The 23,991-nt window shown below is 44.0% G+C and overlaps 1 protein-coding gene across 3 annotated transcripts in view; it reads right to left on the reverse strand.

Annotated features, from left to right (window-relative positions):
- Positions 1–23,991, reverse strand: part of SCML4 (Scm polycomb group protein like 4) — a 202,046-nt gene that overhangs the window by 32,472 nt on the left and 145,583 nt on the right. For 2 of the 3 annotated variants that reach the window (XM_063919687.1, XM_063919688.1), the window contains exons 3-4: positions 11,065–11,194; positions 10,042–10,242 (exon numbers count right to left, since the gene is read on the reverse strand). In XM_063919687.1, the coding sequence (XP_063775757.1) occupies positions 10,042–10,242; positions 11,065–11,194 (331 nt within the window). Of the gene's footprint in view, positions 1–10,041; positions 10,243–11,064; positions 11,195–20,947; positions 21,068–23,991 lie in introns of all 3 variants that reach the window. The other variant, XM_063919689.1, reaches the window with a different exon arrangement.

A 23,991-nucleotide genomic window follows, 5' to 3' on the forward strand; every position in this document is an offset into this window, starting at 1 on the left:
AGGTTACTAGGGTTACAAGAATAAACCTTATGGAAGCTGCCATTTTAACCAACAGGTGTTATCTTTTAGGAATTTAAATGTCATTTTTTGATTGGGGGATGTCTATATAAAAGGTTGGTCACTTACAGTTGACACACTAACCTTGAAAAAGGGTCTGGAATAGACCTGAAACGCGTTGGTGTTGTGCGAGGAATTGTCCAGATGACTGTTGGTGAAAGTGACTACCGGTTCCAGCGAGCTGTAAACCCGGGTGGCTGCCTGAGATTGCTGTAATTTCTATGCGATTTTGAGAACTTGTCAGGTTCTCTTTTAATCCGGTAATTACGTCACCTCTATTTTCTGGGATTACCCTTGTCACTTGTGTGTCAATTTTTACTATCCAGTTTTATTGAAGCTATTTGTTCTGTTTGTGAAAAAATAAAACGGTGTTACACTATTTTTTGCCCATCTTCTTTGCTTTATGGGTATTCTGAGGGGAAACAGAACAAGAGGAGGAACACTGTGTGGAATACGGGGAGACTGACCTATTACATGCTGATGATACAAGCTGCCTACAGGAATGTATACTGCTGATATATTCTCTTATATTTACTGAGATTCTGCGTATTCTTATGTGGATACAGAAGGGTGCCCATTGTCCGATTCACTCACTTTTTGCTATGTAGTATTTCTTTGGGGGTGAAGGGAGTGCCCCTATTGTGTTTTGGATATAGGCTGTACCTTGTGTTTGCGCACTTACCTGAGAGTCAGGCTTTTTGTATATCAGAACTCAATGGAACAAAACAAATAATACGCTGCTACATCTCCGGTGTGAATGAGAAATCATTTGCAGACACTTTCATAGGACTTAATGGCCTGCTCTAGTTGGACCAGTGATATGTAGTGAGGTCAATGGCTGACGAGGCACTGTCTATTATCAGATCCAGATTTACACATACATATATGAACCAGCCCCACTTGCACAGAAATCCCCCCATCACACAGATACCCCAAACAAACACAGATCTCCCCATAGCACAGCTTCCCCTTTACACAGATCTCCACCTAACACAGAAGATCTCCCTCAAGCACAGGACAACCCCCCTCACACAGATCTCCCCACCACAGAAAATCCTCCCTCTCACTGATCTTCCACTAGCACAGAAGAGGAGGACCAGGGGCGGATTGGCCCTCCAGGACACCATGACAGATTTAGATGGGCCGGTCTCATATCCCCCTCAGCCAGGCTGATTCACACTCAGGCCGGGCTGGCATACACTGTTTCCAGTACTTGTGGTTCATTGGAATGCAATCCGGAAGTTAGGCTAGTGGGCACTTCCAGGTGTCGCTAGCTGTGAATATTGGTGAAGCTGTTCTACCAATGGGGGACTTTGAGAAAGTTAACCAGCCGCATTCTCTCTCTGGCCCCGATCAAAGGTCTCTTCAAAGAGCCTGGCCCGGGAGCAGCAGCATAGTGATGGCCTGAGCTGGGTTCACTACACCCGCCGCCACCCCAGCTGCCCCTAGAGCGGCAACTGAGCACTGAAGGGGACCTGGCAGAGAGGTTATTTTTAATTACATTATTTGCATTATCATGATGGTGTAAGGGTTAGGGCATCCCCGGTCACAGTGTATGGTTTCTGGACTGGACTGGAGCAGGATGTACTTTGTTCTCAGGATGCCAGCTGACCAGGCAGCACTCACAGCCAGCCCTGGGACAATCTCTCATGCAACGTCCTTCAGCCCTATAGCTGCCTAATGTCTGTCCATGATGATGGGCCTATTTATGTAATGTGGTGTCTACGTATGTAATGCAGTGGCTACGTATGTAATGTGGTGGCTATGTAGGTAATGTGGTGCTATTTGTGTAATGAGGTGCTATACATGTAGTGCGGTGCTATACCTGTAAGGTGGTGCTCTTCGTGTTATGTGGTGCTATTTGTGTAGTGCGGTGCTATACCTGTAATGTTGTGCTATTCGTGTTATGTGGTGCTATTTGTGTAATGCAGTGCTATATGTGTAGTGCGGTGCTGGGACAGATTCCGCTGCGCTGGTCCCCTGTGTCTGTGTTTCACTACTTGGGTGTGCTCGCTCCCTGTACTGTCCTGTATGTAGTGTGTGCTCCCTCCCTGTACTGTGCTGTATGTAGTGTGTGCTCCCCCTCCCTGTACTTTGAAACATTTAAGGTTAAAAAGGGGTTTGTAGAATGAAAAATCAATAAAATCAGAAGTAGATTAAAGGCATGACTGCAGTGTCAGTAGACACTGAAAGTGGGCATATCAGTCCTTGTATATTATTCAGACGTACAGATGTACATCAGGAAAGGGCATTGTAGCAGCATATGCATAAAGTCACAGGTAAACATTAGCTTAACGTAAAGCAAAGGAGGCCCCAACTGTGTCTCTCTCAGAATCAGGACCTCTGAGGAGTTACTCCGCACTCTTGACAGGCCCCTCCCCTCAACAGACTCCACCTCATTTAAGGCTGCTTCCATAAATTTCCCGGGCTGGTGTTCGATCCCAATCCGCCCCTGAGGAGGACCTTCCTCAACTTGCTCTCCTTCATGTGTATACACACATACCCTCCAACTGTACCTTTTTGCCAGGTACAGTACCTTTTTTTATGGTCTGTACCGATTTACGACTCTCCAAATTCCCATTAAAAGTATAGGAAAGGGGACGTGGCCATGCCCCCTTCACCTTTGACCACGCCCACTTTCCTAATTTGTACCGATTTTTATGTGTAAAATGTTGGAGGGTATGTACACACACACACACACACACACACACACACACACACACACACACACACACACACACACACAGCCCCAGATCCAGGCAGTGTCTTACTATCAGAAGTGAGGCTTAGCTCTTGCTGCCTGACCTTTTATCTCTCCATGTATTTCCACGCAGTGCTGTAAGTTTGGTGAATTTTGCCTATAAAAATCATCAGAATAATTCACAAAAGAGTTATAAAAATTTTCTTTGTATTATTCTAATAATTTTTATAGATAAAACTTTGGAATCTGACAGGGAGTATGATAGGTGAGACTCTGCCACCCCTGCCTACCCTGACTATGCATCCCTGGGTTGGACCAAAAATAATACAATACTTCTGAGAGTATCCTCTCTAAACCCTCTCCTTTTTAACGACCGTCTGGGTCCAACAAGTTGTGAAGGATGTGAAGTAAAGTGTGTACTGCAAAAGACATTTTTCTAAAGCAGTCACTTACACTTAGGGGGTCATTCCGAGTTGATCGTAGCTGTGCTAAAGTTAGCACAGCTACGATCATCTTCCCTGACATGCGGGGGGACGCCCAGCACAGGGCTAGTCCGCCCCGCATGTCAGTCCGCCCCCCCCCCCCTGGAAAAGTGCAAAGGCATCGCACAGCGGCGATCGCATCCCTGCTACGGCCTTCGGCCGTCTGCCATGCGCCGGCGCACTACGGTGCTGGCGCATGCGCAGTATGGAGCCGTTTGCTCTGCTGCGTTAAAAAGCAGCGAGCGAACGGGTCAGAATGACCCCCCTAGTCCTTACCAATTCTAATTATTTTTCCCATGGTCAGGCAATTTGTCCTTTTTTTGTCTAAGACAATCATTGATTGTGTCATACATTTTGGCACATGATGATACATTAGCTGCAGCTCTGCAATCCACTATAGTATTCCTAGGTTTGTCTGTATGCTTTATAATGTGCACTAGATCTTTTCTTGCTCTAATTCATTCTCTTTGTGGGGAAAGACAGCTTACTAATTATCTCAGCAGCTACAAAATCATGAATGGCTGAACAATTTCACAAAGCTTATTTTACTTGTGTGGCTTTTCTTCCTTTAGAACTGCCAGTGTTTCTGTTCCTAGTCATCACTTTTTTATCTTTTATCTGTATCTGTTTTCCAAGTTTCCATGGATGGACAGCAAAATAATATACATGTGTATAAAAAATTCTCACCTTCACAATTTTTCAGCATGTTACTGCCTGGTGACAAAAGTGCCACTCGTGTGAGATCATAAAACCTGTGTTTGTGTTACTTTTCCAGCAGTTCACTTCTGTCATGTTAAACTTAGGGGGACATATACTAAGCAGTGATAAAAGTGGAGAAGTGAGCCAGTGGAGAAGTTGCCCATGGCAACCAATCAGTATTGACGTAACATTTATAATTTGCATACTTTAAAAGTATACAGAGCAGCTGATTGGTTGCCGTGGGCCGCTTCTCCACTGGCTCACTTCTCCACTTTTATCACTGCTTAGTACATAGAGAGTGGTGGAAACTTGTGCTTACTTCCAAGTTATACAACAACCATGAAAACATTTCTTGAGCCGGCTATAATAACGTCTAAGTTGGCAGGAGGTGCGGGTTCCCGGACGAACTCAGACATTTTCTTTAAAGTGGCAATCATGTACAAGGCAAAACCATTCCTTGTAAATAATTACCACTTTAAAAAACATCCGAGTTCTGCCGGGAACAAGCACCTCCGGCCAACTTGGACTTCATTACATCCGTCCCCTCATGTTATGGAGATTATTATTTTCCATATAATACCTTAAGTGGAATGAAAAGATAACTTCACTCAAAGATAAAAATGTAAATGTGGGTGTAGTTCTATCATGAATTAATATAATAGTGGATACACCGTTCCATGGATCTTTAAGGTTCCTGATAATTTTATTAATCTCACCAGTGGCCTATATATAATGGGTGCAAGGTCTGCAGTGCGTACCGGCCCATGGGCCATCAGATCTCCGCACTGCACGCCATGCATCCAGAGTCGCCCTTTACTGTCTAGTGCAGTAGGCCCTCTATACCTGTTGCTGGTAGTACTATCTTTCCCATGATGTCTTGAAAAATATGGCACAAGGACAGCAACTAGCAAATACAATGGCACTGTGTCAGAGCCTTTGCTAATTTCTGCCTTCTCTTTGTGGACGTCGCCAGAAAGTTGGTGCTGGAGACAACAGTCGGGCAGGGGTCTCACGCCACATGCATCTCTTCCAGTATAAGTTGGCACTTAGAAATAGGCTTAGCATATCCTGGTGACCACTCCCCTATGAACTTATTATTCACGTCAATGTGAACTTCATTAAAAAGGTGCATCAACAGGCCAAACTGTGCTGTAAGACGAGAGGAGTGCAGTGTCAGACTTTTACAGCCATAGTGGAGCCTGGTGCACCTCGGTGGATATAGTGATTGGTTCATCCACAGCATTTGTACAGTATGTATTCTTATTGTATTTGAAGGGATCCTTAGTTGTGTTGGCAAACCAGTGTTATGTCTAGGTCTCACTTCTTAGCATGTCACGACCTTTTCAACAACTAGCATTTTCCTTATCACATGCACTTTTGTGGGATAAGCTGCACTGGTTACTTATGTCGTACAAAACTGACCCACCCAACAGTTCTACTAGATAGTTTGCCATATTGTATGTTGCATTTAACAAACACTAGAAAACGTGAAATCAACAAGAAGAAATTACAGATGCAGCACTAGTCATCCTAAAAAACAATAAATCATTAGTATAGCCCAGGTTATATCAACACATTTAACGTCTAATCTGACCTGTGTATTAATTGACAGAAATCAATTATCAAGCCCTAATATAATTATTATTATTATTATTACATTTTATTTATAGGGCACCACAAGTGTTTTGCAGTGGCGTACATATGGCACACATTGGAACAATACAGGGTACACAGAACTTAACATTACAGTAACAGAAAAACTGAAACAGAGCACAGGTAACAATTTGCACCACCATTCTCAGTACATACTACAGCCGAGATGTAAGGAAGCAAAGAAGTAGTCATAATACTCCTAGGGGCGGGCAGCCACTGGAAGAGATTAACAGTAATGAGCGAGAGGAGATGCCGGTATAGAGATACGCTACGGAGGAGAGAGCTGTAATTGAAGTGTGAAAGAAGAGGGTTGTGAGAACATGAGGGAGGAGGGACCTGCTCCAAGAAGCTCACAATCATTAACTTTGTATCATGTCAGATAATGCATCCAAGACCATTCCCTACAGTGTTGCTAATGTGCACAATGTGTTACATTCCTATTTTCCCTAATGTGTTTATGTAATCTACCTGCCCATGCAGAGAAGCACATACTGTATATAGGGCTCGACAACAGAATTTCAAAGGATTCCACATACCAGTATACTGTAAATCAGGGGTGGGGAACCTCCGGCCCATGGGCCGTATAAGGCCTGCAAAGCCGTTTGTTTTGGCCCACCCGCTTGTGTGTCAGCGAGACACGCCGCCGCTCAGTCCGGTGGGGGGGTGTCTCAGCTGTCAGGCCAGGGAGGAGAGCGCAGCTGTATGTCCGGCGGCAGCGGCGGGTAGGATCTCAAACCAACCGCCGGTTCTTGAGCCAATCTGAGCTCGCGGACCAGCAGCCAATCAGGAGCTGCCGCTGCTGGTCCGCGAGCTCTGACTGGCTCATGAACCGGTGGCTGATTTGAGATCCTACACACCACATCCGTCCGACATTGCCGCGCTCTCCTCCCTGCCCTGACCCCCTAACAGCTGAGACAAGCCGCCGCCGGACAGAGCAGCAGCAGTGGTGAGCAGCACAGTGGGGTGGGGGGGCATGTGTGGGGGCATTTGTGTATCTGGCACTGTGGGGGCATTTGTGAATCTGGCACTGTGGGGGGCATTTGTGTATCTGGCACTGTGGGGGGCATATGTGTATCTGGCACTGTGGGGGGGGGGCATTTGTGTATCTGGCACTGTGGGGAAATTTATGTATCTGGCACTGGGGGCATTTGTGTATCTGGCACTGTAGGGGCATTTGTGTATCTGGCACTGGGGGCTTTTGTGTATCTGGCACTGTGTGGGCATTTGTGTATCTGGCACTGTGGGGGCATTTGTATATCTGGCACTGCGGGGGCATTTGTATATCTGGCACTGTGGGGGCATTTGTGTATCTGGCACTGTGGGGGCATTTGTGTATTTGGCACTGTGGCGGCATTTATGTATCTGGCACTGCACTGGCATATGTGTATATGGCACTGCACTATTGGGGGCATATGTGTATCACATCCCATTTTAATTGGCCACACCCATTTTTTGGCACACTCAGTACCTCTAAAGGGCATAACTACTGGGGGGCAGGGTAATGTTTATGTTTATAATTTTTGTATGGCCCCAGAAGAATTTTATAAATATCCAAATGGCTCTGTGTAGAAAAAAGGTTCCTCGCCCCTGCTGTAAATGTATCAATAATACTGAATGGATGGTGGGGCTGTGATATCTTTAAACTAAGCTACCAGTTTTGGTTTTAAAATAGGATTAGCATAAATAATAATTATATATATATATATATATATATATATATATATATTTATTATTATTATTATTATTATTATTATTATTATTATTTTATGACCCAGACAATGTTACGGCTAATTTGATTATTCAGATTCCTTTTTAAACAGCTGATATATAGGTCATTTGCTATCACCACCCTGCTAAAAATGGGTTCATGGTAATGATGGGCCCTAAGCAAACAACACTACTAAAGTAGCATACTACATGTGTACCAAGTTATATGCTCCTCAGAAACGTCCAGTTGCCTCCATGGGTTTAAAAAAAATAAATCCCATATGTATTATACATTTTAACTTTGTAATCATGTCAGATCGAAAAACAAAGATTATTTTTAATAAAGTATTTTGCAGGGTACAGTCATTTGTTTAAAAATCATGGGGGCATAACATTTTATTAATTACGACAGCGGATATGAACTGCACATATAATACAAGGGGTCACTAATATATATTTTTCCTTTATGGGGCATCTATATTATAATATTATAGGAGTCATATGTTTATAATTTTCTTTATTGGGGCAGGCCATTACCTTTTAGTTTAATTAGTACTGGGGGCACTACTAATTATTTACTTTTTGATACGGTAACACTTAGTGCACAATCTTATGGCACTGGCACAACAGGGACCCTTAGATATGTACCAACAAAAGCAATACAGATAAATAATTAATATATTTCCTTCAAAGGACTAGATCAAGGCAATATGTCTTTATAAGTTAAGTTTCAGTGGAGACACTGTTCAAATAGACTGAGGCTGCGGTTCCATTCTGGGCGGTGACCGCGATGTCCAGCTGCAAACATAACTGCTACTTATGGTTAGGAATCGACTCTAATTCTCCTGTGCACCGGTATAAGATGCAAGGAAAAATGAGCATATAGATTAAAGGGTGCTGTCATTACTGTTCCAGGGGCAATCCCTGGCACACTGCAGAGAATTGATTTGCCCCCTCAGAATTCACAATTGACGTCAAACCATACATAAGTTTTGGCAGTTATCAGATCTTTGTGGCAATAAGAAATGAAATGCCACCTGAATCAGTGGTCTCTTCACTCCTCTATCGGGACTCCTGTGCATGCATGGTCTACTGACCACGCATGTGCGGTGGCCATCTCCCTGTAATCTTTGCGAAATGCAGCCCATAGGCTACAGCGGATTACACCATCTCAAGATTGCGTTAGCTGCCGGGGACAAACTCTAGAATGCTATGGCAGATATGTAGAAATCTGCTGCAGTCCCTCCATAGTACATTCGGGGATAAATCATTTTTTATTACAGATATGCAGTGACTACTATCTATGAGATAATTTATTTTATTTATTTACAGTTTCTTCTATAGCGTAGCATATTCCGTTGTGATTACAACTGGAAAAAACAGTGATTAGACAAACAGTAATAACAGACAGGCATAGAGGTAGGAAGGCCCTGCTCGCAAGCATACAATCTATAGGGAAATAGGAAGGATACACAAGGCTAGGCGCTATCTATAGCATAGCGGTCCCACAAGATTGGAAAGTCAGACCTGATGGGATGTAATTAGATATGAATGCTTCTGGAGGTTATGTGGGTGGTTCCGGAAGCATTGGTGTTTCTATCATGGTGCTATGTGTGCGGTGCACACGGGCCCCTGGGTCAAGGGGGGTCCACACCGCACACATTGCACCCATGTTGTTTTAATAGTTTCCAGAGTCCTGCAACGGGCACTGCAGCCACAGAAGTTGCAGCAAAAATCACTCTCAAAAATGGCCACCATGCTTGCGCAGTAGGTAATTAGTCTCCGGACCATGGTGAGCACAATGTTTCCAGAGACCTGCGGCGGGTGAAGAGAAGGGAGCCTGGAGTCTGCACACGGGCCACCTTCTCTCTTAAAATGCCGCTGTCCGTAAGATAATATCCCAGAAGATAGAGAAGATAATATTAAAGTATACTTTAAATGATCTGAAAATCATGCACACTAATCAGTCATTTTTGACTGTGCACATTTAAGGCATCAATGAAACAAGACAACTGCTGTATAACAAAATGTACTGCTGTTACAAAACCAGCTAATGAAGTCATTAAACAGAACAGAACACATTCCATTCATCTTTAGACCTCTGACTAGTGTACATCTCGTAAGAAGCTGGCAAACAAATAACAATATTTCTATACTGTAAATTAAAACATTCAGCCAACTGGATAGCTAAAGAGAAGAGCTAAACTCAGCACTTAAAGCAGTAATAAGCCCAAGCTGTCTCTCAGTGGGAGTCCGAACATATTCTGGGAATGTAAAGTCTCAGTGCACACTAGTTGATGCCAAATATGATGATTTTATTAGTCACATGACAAAAGGTCCATTGCAGGTTGTGTTATAATTGCATATTAATCAATAAAAGCCTAGTATTTTGCTTCAACCAGTGTTTACGAAGATTGCGGATTCTTCAGCCAAGGGAATATTTAAGTGGACAAGAAACATATTAAATACAATAAAAATATAACTTATATTGTGTAGCTGCAGATAAATTATTATGTGTTTTTATTGGCTGTCTCTACAGCTTTGCTTAGTGCAAGAAAAATATATTCAATCACTTGCTGAATGCCATTAACAACTCCATGCCATTTTCAAGTCACTGATTTAGTATGAGTAAATGAAGAATGCAAAATAGTTGGCTAAGTAAACATGAAGTGTTAAAGAAACTCTACACAAAAATGAGGGACTAAAACACAGATGAGACATGTCCTACTGTAGTTACAGTACCTGACACCATTTCTCCTCCATAGCCCTGCTTTACAAGGGAGAACACACTTTTCTGCTGATGGGCACAGTCAATACAGGCTTGAACTGCTTGCTGTAGCACCATTGAAGGACGCTCAGGCCCAAAGTGATCGGGGAGTATTTGGACCTTTTTTCTGTCAAGGTAAGGCCCTGTGTTAGCTTGTTTGTTCACATAAATGCAAACTGCAATTTAAAGAATAAAAAAAAATTATGTTAGAACTGGCCAATGAACGCAGTTGTATGACAATCTAGTTGTGTGGATGACAACCTACATTTTTTATATTCCTACTGGATCATGGAAACATTTGCCAGTTGACCTATATGCAGTTACCAATCGCTTATCTGTGGTTCCCCGGAATTGATACAGCGCTTATTCAGAATTCAAGGCTGGGGACACAAAGATAAGCAGGAGAAGTCTGTCTGTGTCTCTCTCTGATGCTGGAGGTGGCCAAAATATTCAAAAGGGGTACAGCCTGGGCAGACCACCAGCCTAACAGTAATAGGTGTCAGTAATAGATAACATCACCTCCTCAGTAACTCCAACCTACATCACAGATGGTGTAGTACTATATGCAGCTGACTGCTTCCTCCTGCTCCCAAGGGTAACAGTGGTTTTCTACCTGGCTCTGGCCTCCCGCCCCCCCCCCCCCCCGCCCCCTCTGTCCTTTCCGTTACCTTAGCACAGTGGTTCTCAAACTCGGTCCTCAGGACCCCACACGGTTCACGTTTTCCATGTCTCCCAGCAGGTGCACTGTGTATCACCAACTGTCACATTTAAAAAATCTACTGGTGACCTGCAAAACATGAACCGTGTGGGGTCCTGAGGACCGAGTTTGAGAACCTGTGCCTTAGCACATGACCAACCTGCCCCCTCCCAGCTCTGTTCCTGGTTCTATTAGAAGATTATCATATCAAATGTACCTTTATATAAAACAAAGTTTATCAATCATTTGTTGTGATATTCTGTTGTGTTTTTCTGAGTGTTCAGTAGACATGATCTTATACCTGTAAGTGCCTGTGGCACTGTGGAGTTGGGCACAGTAGCTGCATCCTGAGGAATAGAGCTGATGTCTGGTTCTGGGGTGCTGCGAGGAGGCGAAATTGCTAACGGGGTCATTACAACACGGGATTTCAGCTGCAAAACATATAGAAGGTGTTAAAAGAGGAAAATGGGAATTTGTGAAAAATATAGCATATTCAAATGTAATAAAACAGATGGTTATAAATGAAATGTATGAATGTTTCACAAAATATAAATAATTGTACCTAAAGTATAGACTGATGCATTTTGGCAGCTTATAGTGGATTTGTAAGGTAATATTATGGTTAAAAAGTAATTTCCTTTTTAAAATGCCTTTTTGTGGTATATTCTGAGTCATCTCATTTTACGAGCTGAAGTAGTACAGAAAGATGGGCCAAATATGAAATTAGAGATGGAAAGTCAAGATTTTGTTTTGAAAATTGGCCAAATTGTAGTCTTTAGCAAATTTGATTTGATCATACACAGTAGGATTCAACAAATTATCATAACATTTCTATTATTTAAAAAGACTTTGTACTTTATTAATCAAATTCTTAAAATATACATTTGGTACAGCGACCCCTAAAATATGAAATACATAACGAAGGACAGTATTAAGATCGCAAATGTGTTGTAGGTAGTATTAACTACAATATAGGACCTGCTCAGTATTTATTACTCTGACCTAAATCTCAGGTTTCATTTGGAAATCATATACGATAAACCTTTCCTGACAGTAAGTATACTCTGTTAGACAGAGCCGGATTAAGGGGGGGCCCAGGGGATACGTTACCCTGAGCCCCCCAAATCTCAGGGCCCCATTGCAAGACCAAATTAGTTTTTCAGAGATGGAGACAGCCATGTCTCCATCTCTGCATCGCAGGCATAACTGAAGCAGCTCCCCGGCTGGCAACTGCTCTCCTCACAGAGAGCTCTGATCACCAGAGCTCTCTACTTTGGAAACATTGTTGCAAAGACACACACACACACACACACACACACACACACACACACACACACACACACACACAGCCTGGGGAGCTTCTTAGCACCAGGTGCAGCAGCAGCAGCTCGGCTCACGTGGATCTCCTCCTCTCCTCTCTTGGTTACAGCTTCATTGTGTGTGTGTGTGTGTGTGTGTGTGTGTGTGTGTGTGTGTGTGTGTGTGTGTGTGTGTGTGTGTGTGTGTGTGTGTCTGTATTCAAAATATATCTAAATATATATGTGTGTCTGGGGGCCCCCTTGAGTTAAGTAACCCAGGCCCCCCGGAGCGTTAATCCAGGCTTGCTCTTAGAGTGAGCCTGTCTGTAGTAAAAGCAGAAGAAGCCATTTTGTTGTCTACAACACTATTCATTAGAATTCAGCCTATGAAATAACTGATGACATCACATCTATCTACAAGGTGGAAAATTAATTAACAGCCTGCAGTCTTATATAAAGTATGCTGAAGCAGCCCACAAAACGTCTGTTTCCCCCAGCTGTGTAGAATAAGTACACTTTAACACCTGCAAATAAACTGGTGCGTTTGCATGATTTATATGTACAGTAGTTACATGTATAGTGGCTATAAAAAGTGTTGATGTCCTTTTTTTCTTGCATCTGGAATTCTTTACTTTTTTCAATAAATTACATAAGAACAAATAATACATTAATACATTAGCATAAACAGGTATACTTTGCTGAAAAGGGGAGTGACTTTGTCCTTGCCTACCGCTACAGAAGGGTTCTGGAATGAATGGTTGACCATGGTAAGGTCGACAGTCAGTAGGTCGACCACTATTGGTCGGCATGGACAAATAGTCGACACATGAAAAGGTCGACATGGAGTTTTTAACTGTTTTTGGTGTAATTTTTCCGTAACATGACCAGGAACCCCAATTAGAATACTGCGTCCCCTTGCATGGCGAGCGAACTATACCCAATCGTAGTCCAAGTGGATGGTAAAGTATGAAAAAGTTAAAAATCTATCAAAAAAAGCAATGTCGAGATTTTCATGTCATATGTCGACCTGTTGACAACTTTCATGTGTCGACCATTTGTCCATGTCGACCATATCAATGTCGATCAGTAGTGGTCAACCTAGTGACTGTCGACCTAAGTAGGGTCGACCTGCCAAACGGATACCCTACAGAAGCACTGAGGGATTCTCAACCTCTTTGCTATCCATTGAAAAATAACCCTGGAAATACTGCATGAGCTAGAGGCAGATGCATGTGGCGCCCACTTCAGTAGTTATTGGTACAGATACTACTTGACAGTCCTGTGCAATCGGAACAACCTGACTACGCATTAATGTCCCTTCAAATTGGGACTGTCCTCCTGTCCTTGCCCCAATAGTTTTATTTCAGCCACTCTTCCATAAAGCACTGATTAATGAAGTGCTTGGGCGGCTCTGCCATGGAAGAGTGTAACGCTGCCAGAGTTTCTATAATCCTCTTAGTCGCTTCCATAAAAAATGCATATGTTGTGTATACTTGTGTAATTAATTACTGACTGGTTTCTATTGTAAATAATTAAGAAAAAAGCTCTGTTTATTTTATTTGGCATGCAGAGTATTTTTAAATCAGTGGTAAGAATTCCTAAATGAATCCATTCAATTTGCATAATAAATAAAATAAAATAAAACAAAAAAAAAAATGCCAAAGGAATTGAATACTTTTTATAACCACAATAAATTATGTGTAAATACAACATTAAAGTGATCAGACAAGGCACAATAATTTAGGCAGTAAATAATAAAACATTATCTTTCCCTTAAAAATAAATAACGACTCTTTGATGTGATGTTTGCACTCACTGTCCTGACGTGTTTTTACTCCTTATAGGTTAATATTTTACATTAAGTGTTCATATTACATTAAACATTAACATTAAAGAACATTTTAGTTTAATGCAATTCTGAGAGTAGAAACAAAGGTCCTGATTCAGAGGTGGGCGCTAATCGCATCTTTGCATACAGGGGACAGATAAAATATGCTAATCGCTAATTCCGCAGTTGCTGTCTTGTGTACAGAGACACTGCACCATGGGGGTCATTCCGAGTTGATCGCAGCTGTGCTAAATTTAGCACAGCTACGATCATCTTCCCTGACATGCGGGGGGACGCCCAGCACAGGGCTAGTCCGCCCCGCATGTCAGTCCCCCCCCCCCCCACACACACACACACACAAATACAAAAGCATCGCACAGCGGCAATGCTTTAGTATTTGTGGAGTAAGTCCCGGCCAGCGCAGCTCCTGTGGCTGGCTGAGAGTTGATTGTCGCTGCCACTGGACGCAGTGGCTGCGTGAAACGTCACGCAGCTGCCGCGGCCCACCCCCCCAACGGTCCGGCCACGCCGCTGTCCAGCCCCCTCCTGCCCAGAGGCGATCGCTAGGCAACGACAGCTGCCATGCGCCGGCACACTGCGGCGCCGGCACACTGCGGCGCCGGCGCATGCGCAGTTCCAACCCGATCGCTGCACTGCGACAAACTGCAGCGAGCGATTGGGTCGTAATGACCCCCCATGTCACAGATCCACCGTCTGTGTACAGAGACATCGCACCACGTCACAGATCAGCCTCTTGTGTAGAGACACAGCACCACATTACAGATCCCCCCCTTGTGTACAGAGACACTGCACCACATAACAGACCCGCCGCTTGTGTGCAGAGACACCGCACCACGTTACAGATCCACCTCTTGTGTACAGAGACATTGCACCACGTCACAGCACCACATTACAGATCCCCCACTTGTGTACAGAGACACTGCACCACATAACAGACCCGCCGCTTGTGTGCAGAGACACCGCACCACGTTACAGATCCACCTCTTGTGTACAGAGACACTGCACCACATCACAGATCCGCCTCTTGTGTAGAGACACAGCACCACATTACAGATCCACCACTTGTGTACAGAGACAACGAACTACATCACATATCTACACTGCTTGTGTAAAGAGCTACCACACCAATTCACAGATCTGCTGCATGTGTACAAAGACAGCGCACTGATAAAGATCCCTTGCTTGTGTACAGAGACACCGCACCATGTAACAGATCCACCGATTGTGTACAGGACACCGCACCACATCACAGATCAACCGTTTGTGTACAGAGACACCTCACCATGTTACAGATCCACTGCTTGGGTACAGAGACACTGTACCACGTTACAGATCCGCCACTTGTGTACAGAGACACCACACCATGTCACAGATCTACTGCTTGTGTACAGAGACACCTCACCACGTCTCAGATCTGTCGCTGGTATACAGAGGCACCACACAACATCACAGATCCACCGCTTTTGTACAGAGACACCACACCATGTGGCAGAGCTGCAACTTGAGTACAGAGACACCGCACCATGGTGGTCATTCTGAGTTGATTGCTAACTGAATTCGTTCGCTGCGCAGTGATGAGGCAAAAAAACGGCACTTCTGCACATGCGTATGCGGCGCAATGTGCCCGCGTGACGTACTATTACAACGAACGATGTCATTTCACACAGGGTCTAGCAAAGCTTTTCAGTCGCACTGCTGGCCGCAGAGTGATTGACATGAAGTGGGCGTTTCTGGGTGTCAACTGACCGTTTTCAGGGAGTGTTCGGAAAAATGCAGGCGTGACTGGGCGAATGCAGGGCATGTTTGTGACGTCAAAACAGGAACTGAACAGTCTGAAGTGATTGCAAGCGCTGAGTAGTCTTTGAGCTACTCAGAAACAGCACCAAAATTTTTTTTAGCCGCTCTGCGATCCTTTCGTTGGCACTTCTGCTAAGCTAAAATACACTCTCAGTGGGCGGCGGCATAGCGTTTGAACGGCTGCTAAAAACTGCTAGCGAGCGATCAACTCGGAATGACCACCCATGTCACAGATCCACCGCTTGTATACAGAGACACATTGCACCACATCACAGATCTGCTGCTTGTGTACAGAGACACCGTGCCACTCACTGATCCACCACTTGTGTACAGAGACACTGCACCATATCACAGATCTGCTGCTTGTGTACAGAGACACCGCACCTTGTTACAGATCCTCCTCTTGCGTACAGAAACACTGCACCACGTTACAGATCTGCTGCTTGTGTACAGAGACACTGCGCCATATCACAGATCTGCTGCTTGTGTACAGAGACACTGCACCTTGTTACAGATCCGCCTCTTGTGTACAGAGACACTGAACCATGTTACAGATCCACCTCTTGTGTACAGAGACACAGCACCACGTTATAGATCCACCACTTGTGTACAGACACACTGCACCATGTCACAGATCAGTCTCTTGTGTACAGAGACACCGCACCACATTACAGATCCACCACTTGTGTACAGAGACACCGCACCATATCACAGATCTGCTGCTTGTGTACAGAGGCACTGCATCTTGTTACAGATCCGCCTCTTGTGTACAGAGACACTGAACCACGTTACAGATCCACCTCTTGTGTACAGAGACACAGCACCACGTTATAGATCCACCACTTGTGTACAGAGACACAGCACCACGTTATAGATCCACCACTTGTGTACAGACACACTGCACCATGTCACAGATCAGTCTCTTGTGTACAGAGACACCGCACCACATTACAGATCCACCACTTGTGTACAGAGACAACGTACTACATCACATATCTACACTGCTTGTGTAAAGAGCTACCACACCAATTCACAGATCTGCTGCTTGTGTACAAAGACAGTGCACTATGTTAAAGATCCCTTGATTGTGTACAGAGACAAAGCACCATGTAACAGATCCACCGATTGTGTACAGGACACCGCACCACGTCACAGATCAACCGTTTGTCTACAGAGACACCGCACCACGTTACAGATCCACTGCTTGCGTACAGAGAGACTGCACCACGTTACAGATCCAACACTTGTGTACAGAGACACCGCACCACGTCACAGATCCACCGCTTGTGTACAGAGACACTGCACCATATCACAGATCTGCTGCTTGTGTACAGACACTGCACCATGTCACAGATCTGCCGCCTGTGTACAGAGACACTGCACCACATCACAGATCTGCTGCTTGTGTACAGAGACACTGCACCATTATTATTATTTATTAAGTTCAAAAAAAGAAAAAATGTGAATAACTCATGGTGACCTTTTGACCTGTCGACCTAGAACATGTTGACCTAGAGACCCTGTCGACCTAGAAACCCTGTCCACCTAGTTACTGTCGACCTAGAGACCGGATCCCGGCCATAGATAAAGATGAGCCTTTACCAGCAGGAGAAAAAGCGGGTAAAGATGGTCGCTGAGTAGGAGAGGGCTGTGAGTAAAATGTGACAAAAAGAGGGTTTTTCCAACAAGAGGAAAGAGGTCCCTGCTCTGAGGAGCTTACAATCTAGTAGGTAAGGCCAGCAGACAGATGACATGAGGTGCAAGCAGGCGGGAGGAGGTAGCCTAATGGCAGGATGTAAGCAAAGCAGAGATGGTCAAGGCATGAGGCAGGGGGATGGAGGAGCAGCCTCAGGACTAGGTTATGCATCGGAAGGGTACGCTTTGATGAATAGGTGGGTTTTCGGTGCCCATTTGAAGCATTGCAAGATCTGGGAGAGTCAAATGGTGCGGGGGAGCTCGTTCCACTGAAGGGTGCAGCACGGGTAAAATCTTGAACTCGAGCATGGGAAGCAGTGACCAGGGTAGAGGAGAGGCGCCGGTCGTTGGCCAACCGTAAGTGGCGGGAGGGAGTATGAAGGGAGAGGAGGTTGGAGATATAGGGAGCAGTGGAATTAGAGATGGCCTTGTATGTGAAGGTGAGTTTGAAGAGGATTCTGTAGGGGAATGGGAGCCAGTGCAGATTTTGTTGAAGGGGAGTGGCAGATATGGAGTGGCGGGATAGGAAGATAAACCTAGCTGTGGAGTTGAGGAGAGATTGGAGGGGAGCAAGATGGGAGCAAATGAGGCCAACGAGGAGAACGTTGCAGTAGTCGAGCCGTGAGATGACCAGTGCGTGGATGATAAGTTTAGTTGCACTCTGGGACAGAAATGGCGTGATGCGAGCAATGTTGCGTAGCTGGAACCGACAGGATTGCGCAAGAGCTTGGATGTGGGGTGCAAAGGGGGGAGAGGGAGGAGTCAAGAGTGATGCCCAAGCAGCGGAGTTGGGGAACGGGGGAGATGATAGTGTTGTCAACAGTGATAGAGATATTGGTAGGTGGTGTTACTCTGGCTGGGGGAAAGATAATGAGTCCAGTTTTGTCCATGTTGAGCTTCAGAGAATGCTCAGCCATCCAGGAGGAGTTGGCGGAGACGCAGCTGTAAACCTGAGAGAAGACAAAGGGAGACAGATCAGGAGAGGAGAGGTAGAGTTGTGTGTCATCAGCATAGAGGTGGTATAGAAGGCCAAAGGAGTTAATGAGCGCACCCAGGGAAGACGTGTACAGGGAGAGCAGAAGGGGGCCAAGGACAGAACCCTGAAGGACACCAACAGGAAGGATGGAAGGGTGTGAGGTGGTACCGGAGGAAGACACAGAGAAGGAGCGGTTAGTGAGGTAAGAGGTAAACCATTCAAGGACAGTGCTAGAGAGGCCAATGTTTTGGAGTGTGCGGAGGAGGAAAGGATGATCCACGGTGTCAAAGGCAGCAGAGAGGTCCAGAAGGATAAGCAGGGAGAAGTGGCCCCTGGATTTGGCCGAAAGCAGGCCATTGGTGACTTTCACCAGGGCAGTCTCAGTGGAGTGGAGTGGATGAAAGCCAGATTGCAGTGGATCAAGGATGGAGTTGTCAGAGAGGTAACTTGTGAGACTGCTGTAGATCCGTCGTTCAAGTAGTTTGGAGGCGAATGGGAGAAGAGAGATGGGGTGGTAGCTAGTGGGTGATGAAGGGTCGAGGTTGGGTTTTTTGAGAATAGGTGAGACCAGAGCATGTTTTAATGGTGAGGGAAAGATGCTGGTAGAGAGTGATAGGTTGAAGAGGTGAGCAAGGTGGGAGCAGGCAGTGGGGGAGGGGGAGCGGAGAAGAAGGGAGGGGAGGGGGTCCAAGGGGCAGGTTGAGGTGAGGGAGATAAGATGAGGGAGTGGACTGCTGCTTGTGTACAGAGACACCGCACCACGTTACAGATCCATTAATTGTGTAAAGAGACCACTATTGGTCGACACTGACATAGTCAACATGGACAAATAGTCGACACATGAAAATGGTCGACACAGGGCAGGTTGAAACATGAAAAGGTCGACATGGTTTTTTGAACTGTTTTTGGTGTCATTTTTTCCGTAACATGACCAGGAACCCCAATTAGTATACCGCATCCCCTTGCATGGCTCACTTCACTCGCCATGTTCACAGCTGCACTTGGCACAGGTTACTATTCTTAATCATAGTCCACGTGGATGGTAACCTATGAAAAACGTTAAAAAAAAACTAAAAAAAAAGGAGCCATGTCGACCTTTTCATGTGTCGACCTGTCCTGTGTTGACCATTTTCATGTGTCAACCATTTGTCCATGTCGACCGTGTCAATGTTGACCAATAGTGGTCGACCTAGTGACTATCAACCTAAGTAGGGTCAACCTGTCAAACGGATGACAATGCTCTCTACCTGTCAATCTGCATCCACATCCTCACTATGACTGCCATCTTAAATCCATTGCGCAATGTGACTCAAACTGAGATTCAGTAGATTAAACATCGGCCGTTTGCAAAAAAAATTGGCATTGTGTCCACCTCGGAATCAGGCCTAAAGTTACTACACTAGCTCCCTTTCAACTAAAATATATGATCTTTTGAATGTTAATCAATCAAAGCTAAAAGTATCCATCGAAAATGGTCGTTTTACAAACTAAAGAATGTCTGCATTACACAGTTTCTGACAATATGGAGGTAATTTACAAAGTGCACCTGATTCGCATAACAAAAACCTTCCTTTGGCACCAGTGTGTATCGATAGTTCACCCAGTACACGTCAAGGTGCATTACCTCTCATTTTCTCCTAACATACTTCTCTGTTAAACATTGTCCATTTATTACATATTGTGTGTATGTACGTGCATGCCTGTGTGTGTGTGTGTGTGTGTGTGTGTGTGTGTGTGTGTGTGTGTGTGTGTGTGTGTGTAAGCATGCATGCGTGTTTGTGAAACATTTTAAGAATTGCGTGGAAGTGGAAAGCAAGTCCCATTAGAAATACTATTCAGAATGAAATATGGAAAGTGCCAGCTCAGAGCTGGTGCAAATTCAAATCTTTTTGGGAGGGGGAAATGGCCCTGTGGTCCATCCGCCCAATGACAAATGCACATTCTTCATCTCTTTATCTCATTTGAATATCACAACGCAAAAGAAAATCTCATTTTTGTATTGCTCCGCAATTCTAGATGCAACTACTTCATAATTTGCAGATAACACTTCCCAAACTTATTCCCCAGAAAATAGAATCACACAGTGGGTTCAAAGCTGGCTTTGAACTGCGCAGCTGACGTACTGCACTTGGTAAAAAACCTCCTTTGTGTTAAAACCAGGTTATGTGAAAAATGTCTGACTATGAATCCATGTTTACATATATTACTCACTTGTACTTGTAAAATATGTTTAGCCGAATTTAATAACATTATAATGAAAGCATATTTTATTGGTTCCAGTTATTTTTTTTAAGAGTTATGACATTGTAAGATGAATTAACTTTATGAATCAAATGGCTTATGTTAAAATGTAACTATTTGATAGGACTGGAAATATTGGTCATACCAGTACCTAGTTAAGAAACAAAACATCTTAACTGACCATGCAATTTTGCTAATTGTCAATTAAAAATGAAAAAAACACAGAGATCGGCATATTCTTGCCTCGGCAAAATCTGTTGAAAAAATATGCATGTAAAGACAAAAGGTTGGTGGTGTATCCTGAATAAAAAAAAAATCAAATACTCACACTCCGAAGATGCAATGCTTGAAGATTTATTGTGAGGGCATGCAGAGAGTAACAACGTTTCGGGTTGGCTATGGACCCTTCATCGGGTAGGGTGAACAGTGGTACAGGAGCCCTTATGTACTAAAACATAAGTGAGAACAATGCTATCAGTTCCCAATTCGGATACACCACCCTTTTCGTCTTTACAAACAATGCATGGTAATGAATCACAGTACTATTAATAAATGGATGTTGTTACATATTGTTAGCCCAATGATGCACATGGAAGTAAAATATGGCACACTGTTTAGAGAATGCAACACTTCCCATTATTCTTTCCCTAATTACAGCAAGAGGAGCTAGAAATAATTTCAGTTATAGACAGACAGTGGAATATCCTTTCTACTAAAAGAATCCTGACCTGTTTTCATGTATGTAGTCCAGTACAAATAAAATTACCTCCTACTAAAACAATCCTGACGTGTCCCCATGTGTCTAGTCTAATAGAGGTAAAGCTTTTCTGAGTATATTTTGGATTAGCACCTAAATAGCAATAGCACTTGTAATGAGTAGTACAACACGCGTGCTGGTCTGTTGGCAGATGAAACCATGTAACAAGCTTCAGGACCCATATTTTACTCTTTGTACTTGCAGCCAATTAATGTATGCAATGAGAAACATAACTTGGGGGTGAGGGAGTTCAATGAAGTTGGAGAGGGTGTAAAATCCTACATTGAAAAAAAGGCCCATTTTATTCTGTCACCTCCATGTAGCCTCACTATGTCCACTCAACTAAGAAACGTAACTGTTTAAGCAAAATGTGCTGATCTTTCCTAGTCCTGCATGGTATGTGCAGTCAGTTTTGGCTGTGGATACAAGAATCCTGGCTGGCTCTGAAGGGATTACATATATAAAATGATCAAGGAACACTAGGGGGCAATTTTATAAAAAAAATACCCCAAAAGCACTCATTTTCAGGGGTTACCACAAAAACTAAGCATCTCCTAAATGTACAGTATGTACAGTATGTTGAACAAATCCAAAGTTTAGATTGCCTAAGCAGTCCTTTTAGGTTTCAAAGCATCCAGCAAATTAGCCTCGATAGCTAACAACAACTTCAAATGGCTACACTTAGCAAACTTTTCCAGAAGAGGGATCCACAGTAGTGCAGCCAGGTCCGAAACCTTGAAGTAAAATGATTGCATTAGCAATTTACTACTAAAACATCATGGAGTTCCTGTCACTGGATGTGATGTGATGTATGGTACATACCAGTGATCCTTAAATTCTTAATGCCACTATAAGCAGCAATAAGAAATGATAATTATTGGCCAATTGCTGTTAATTAATAAGTAGGTCCCTATCTTGGCTCATTCTGCTTATCGAGGTCCTTATTGGTTCTTTTGTATGTATTTAGGGCCTAATTCAGCTTTTCAATGCAATCCTTAGCAATGCAAATGCAGGAGGAGGTGCACCTGTTTCCTACATTTGCGATTGCAATACGATGTTCATCTTCGACGGCAGGCTGCATAAGCCTGAGCTTACTCAGACTACCTGTCGCAGGGCGGCTTGTGAGGCCAAGGAAACTGTATATGGGACACAGTCCATGGCCTCACCACTCCCAGAAAACATGGGCAACCCCCCCATTTTGGCCGCCCATGCCTCTGGCCCTCCTCCCGAATGCCTTTGCCTGTCAGGCAGAGGTGTTCACAATCCTGCAATGCGATCACAGGATCCATTCTGCACATGGGCAGAACGTGTCCTGTGCGTGCGCAGTTTCCCGATTATCGGGAAATTGGACGTTGGTTTGCAGCAGCAATCCAACCTGAATTAGCCCCATAGTCTCAAACTCTTGCATCACTCTGCAGAAAAATGTATATGGTCGGATTACTCGTACTTGTAGCTTGGTCCCGCTCAGGACCAAAATGTTAAACATACCCACACATCTATACTCACTCTCTCTTACATCTGGACACTGAAAATACCACATCATACTGTCTCATCTGGGGATGACCACTGGCGGCTGTGCCCTCAATGAACGATGGTTTTTAACCTATGGCTAGAAATCATTGATTGTTGAGCTATTGATGGTTTAGCACTATACAATTCACAGCCAGCGCTAAGTGCAGTCAGCACTGACAATCAGGGGTTCTCCACCGATGTTCACTATCAGCTGAACCCCATCAGTGTTGAAAACACTTTCACCATCAAACCATCAGTGGTCACTAATACCAGACAAACTATTCAGAACATTTTATGAGTTAATATTGAAATGTAAGCAGTTTAAGGTCTCCAAATGCTCTGAAATGAAAGTATAGAACAAAAAAAACAGGACATAAAAAATAAATCATAGAATAATTTTATTGAACAAAATTGAATCTAAATATTTTACTCATCTAAGTAGCCACGTTTTTCAGATATAATTGACAAAGATACATGTGCAGTTTTTCTACACTGAAAATCAAATATTGGGGGTAATTCCAAGTTGATCGCAGCAGGAAATTTGTTAGCAGTTGGGCAAAACCATGATCACTGCAGGAGGGGCAGATATAACATGTGCAGAGATAGATAGATTTGGGTGTGGTGAGTTCAATCTGCAATCTAAATTGCAGTATAAAAATAAAGCAGCCAGTATGTACCCTGCACAGAAACAAAATAACCCACCCAAATCTAACTCTCTCTGCCCATGTTATATCTGCCTCCCCTGCAGTGCACATGGTTTTGTCCAACTGCTAAAAAATTTCCTGCTGCGATCAACTTGAAATTACCCCCATTGTGTAGCAAGTTCTTCCCCACACTTTTGAAGAAGTTACCAAAAATGTGTGGCATGTGTAGGTCGCTTTGCTTTGAATATTCTGTTCAGCTAATAACACACAAGCTCAGTGGTGCTTAATTCTGGAGACTGTGCTGGCCATCAGGAGTGGCTCAAAGGGAGGGCTGGCAGGGCTATTGTCTGAGGTGCTGTGGCATATGGATGCAGCCACAGTCACTCCGCCAGCACTGTCTGTTAGAGGCATGCTCCATGCTATCTCTTTATACTGTCAGTAGTGGCCAACAGCCACCGG

The sequence above is a fragment of the Pseudophryne corroboree genome, chromosome 4 (genome assembly GCF_028390025.1).
Source record: "Pseudophryne corroboree isolate aPseCor3 chromosome 4, aPseCor3.hap2, whole genome shotgun sequence".
Lineage (NCBI taxonomy): Eukaryota > Metazoa > Chordata > Amphibia > Anura > Myobatrachidae > Pseudophryne > Pseudophryne corroboree.